This window comes from Diuraphis noxia, unplaced genomic scaffold (genome assembly GCF_037042655.1).
Source record: "Diuraphis noxia isolate RWA-SAM2 unplaced genomic scaffold, SU_Dnox_SAM2 contig0004, whole genome shotgun sequence".
Lineage (NCBI taxonomy): Eukaryota > Metazoa > Arthropoda > Insecta > Hemiptera > Aphididae > Diuraphis > Diuraphis noxia.
The window spans coordinates 39,975,901-39,978,424 of NW_028301714.1; the positions used below are offsets into that span (position 1 = coordinate 39,975,901).

The 2,524-nt window shown below is 28.4% G+C and overlaps 1 protein-coding gene across 1 annotated transcript; it reads right to left on the minus strand.

The window, feature by feature from the left end:
- Window positions 1-420: 420 nt before the first annotated feature.
- Window positions 421-1,198, minus strand: LOC149056040 (zinc finger MYM-type protein 1-like). Its single transcript, XM_089226993.1, has 2 exons — window positions 1,157-1,198; window positions 421-1,113 (listed from the first exon to the last, which is right to left on the minus strand). Exons 1-2 carry the CDS (start codon window positions 1,196-1,198, stop codon window positions 421-423), a joined length of 735 nt encoding a protein of 244 aa, XP_089083119.1.
- Window positions 1,199-2,524: the final 1,326 nt, after the last annotated feature.

The window sequence follows — 2,524 nt, forward strand, 5'->3', positions numbered from 1 at the left end:
CTGCATATTCCTGTAAATTTGAAGTCGAAGGATTTTGTATCATTATATAAAATACAATATAAATATAATTATAGTATTTGAGTAGTGAGTAGTGTCATAGTGAGTACCTACTTATATACAGTGCCGGCGGTAGAGTCGTTGGCGCCCTGGGCGAGTAAACAAATATGCGCCCCTCCACATATAAATAGTAGTCGTTTTATTTTAAATTAAAAATATTCAAGTGCCATGATTTTATAGTTTCGTTAATTACGTCAACAAATCATATTTAAAAAACATCACTAATGCTTATTGTACTACTTATAAATAAACATATATTATATTATTTAATTGAAAAAAAAAACAATAAAAAAAAAATAATTTCATATTACAACTAACATTTAGTTATTTATTTATATTAATTTTAATAAAAAAAAGAAGTTTCTAAACCTTGATAAAAACTTTTCTTGCTTTTGATTTTGCAAAATTTTTAATAATTTCTGAAAAATCCATCCTTTGAGCTATTTCATTTTCAATAGAAAGAATTGCTAGAGATGTCAGCATTTCGTTTCCCAATGTCGAACGCAGATACGTTTTAATAAGTTTTAATTTTGAAAAACTTCTCTCAACACTGGCAACAGTAATAGGAATTGTTGGTAAAATTCTTAAGGATATCCAGATGTTTGGGAATAGATCAGATGTATTAAAGTAACATATATTCCAATACTGCTTTTGGAGAAGATACATCTTTTGGTAATATAGTTTTAATAGTTTTAACTCAACACATAAATCTATTCCATTGATATCATTTTGGTCTTCATTTATTATGTATATCCATATAATGTTTACCAAAGTATCATGTTCAGGCAAATCAGAAATATTATATAAGAATCCCCATGTATTTTTATGCGCTTCCAACTGTTCAAAACGTGACTGTATTGATGTTATACTAGTATCTATAAGACGATAGAAAAAATCTCTTTTAAATTCCTCTTCTAGGGTAGGTTCATAATTGTCTAAGCTTTTATATTGAAATTGTCTTTTAGTTAGTCTACGTCTTTTGGGTTTGAAACTTGGTTCCAAATTTAAAGTTTCAGCGATGTCTTTAGTAGATGAAACTGCGGTAATACCTATATCCTGTGTTTCGATAAGAAATAATATAATTCAAACAACCTTTAACAATTGATGTTGCTGTGATTATTTCCATAGTGATTCCTTGCATTGCTTTACTGGCTACATTGATTTGAAATAGTAAATCGTACCAAACAACAAGTGATATAAGAAATTCAAATTCACATAGGTTATCGGCTAAACATTGTGCTTCATGACGAAGACCTGCATGTCATGCGAATGATAATAATAATCATTTATCATCTATAGACTAAGTTATCATATTATACCTACCATAAAAAATAATAATCAATAGAATGAATAGAATATTAGAACAATATTACTAAATTTTTTTCAGTTTTAAGTTTTAACATTATATCATTGAAGCGCCCCCCTATTAACAAGCGCCCTGGGCGTTGGCCCAGGGCGCCCACCCCTAACGCCGGCCCTGCTTATATATGACTATATAGGTACCTATAGTTTTATTATTTAGAGGACGTCAAACCTGCATGTGTTGTTTCCGTCTTACACACGTACGACATAGGAAATGTTCAAAACAATAGTAGGTACCTATATTACAATTTTTAAGTTATAAATTAATAAACATAATATACAAATTCGACATCTAAAATAACTGAAAGAAACAATAAAAAAAGCTAAAATAAATTGGTTTATTTGGAATAAGAATAGCGTGAGTCTAATTTATATACCTATATAAAAATTAAATTTCTATCTCCTACCTATATGAAAAAAGAAATATTTGCTTTAAAACCCTAGCCCTACTTATTATAATTATCATGACCTTATGATTAACAATATATTATTATGCTACGAAGATGTGTTTAGTGAGATTGTGGTGGCACATATTTGGCATATTGGTGGCTTTTGCCGTAGATAATTAATTAATTATAATAAATAACAAATTTTTAATTAATTATTGTTTCGTATTCGGAGAAAACTTTTGACTTGGAATTTTACAAACTAGCTGTCGCCCGTCGGTACGGAAAATTAATGTGTACACTGTATAACTTAATTTTAACTTTAAAAAGCAGTAATCACATTTATTTAATAGTTCATAAAGAAATATATTTTAGTAAAAATATGCATGTGCTTTTAACATTTAAACACCATCTTAAATATTCTTAATCAATAATCAAATAAATAAATTTAAAAAAAATAATACCAAGGTTGTTATACATAATTTTAATTTAAAGTTATGCATTACTTCGGTATAGTTATCTCATTTCATTATTGCCCGATGCCCTGCAATGAACAGATTGTATACAAGGGCATCGTTGATACAAAAGTAATATTATAAAAAATACCTAGGTAGGTATCTATGGATTTCTCTTATTGATTTAGTACAATATAATCCATGGCGATTGTCAAAGTCGTTGCAGAGGACGCAGTCTATTAAAGATTCCAACATTTCAATTAG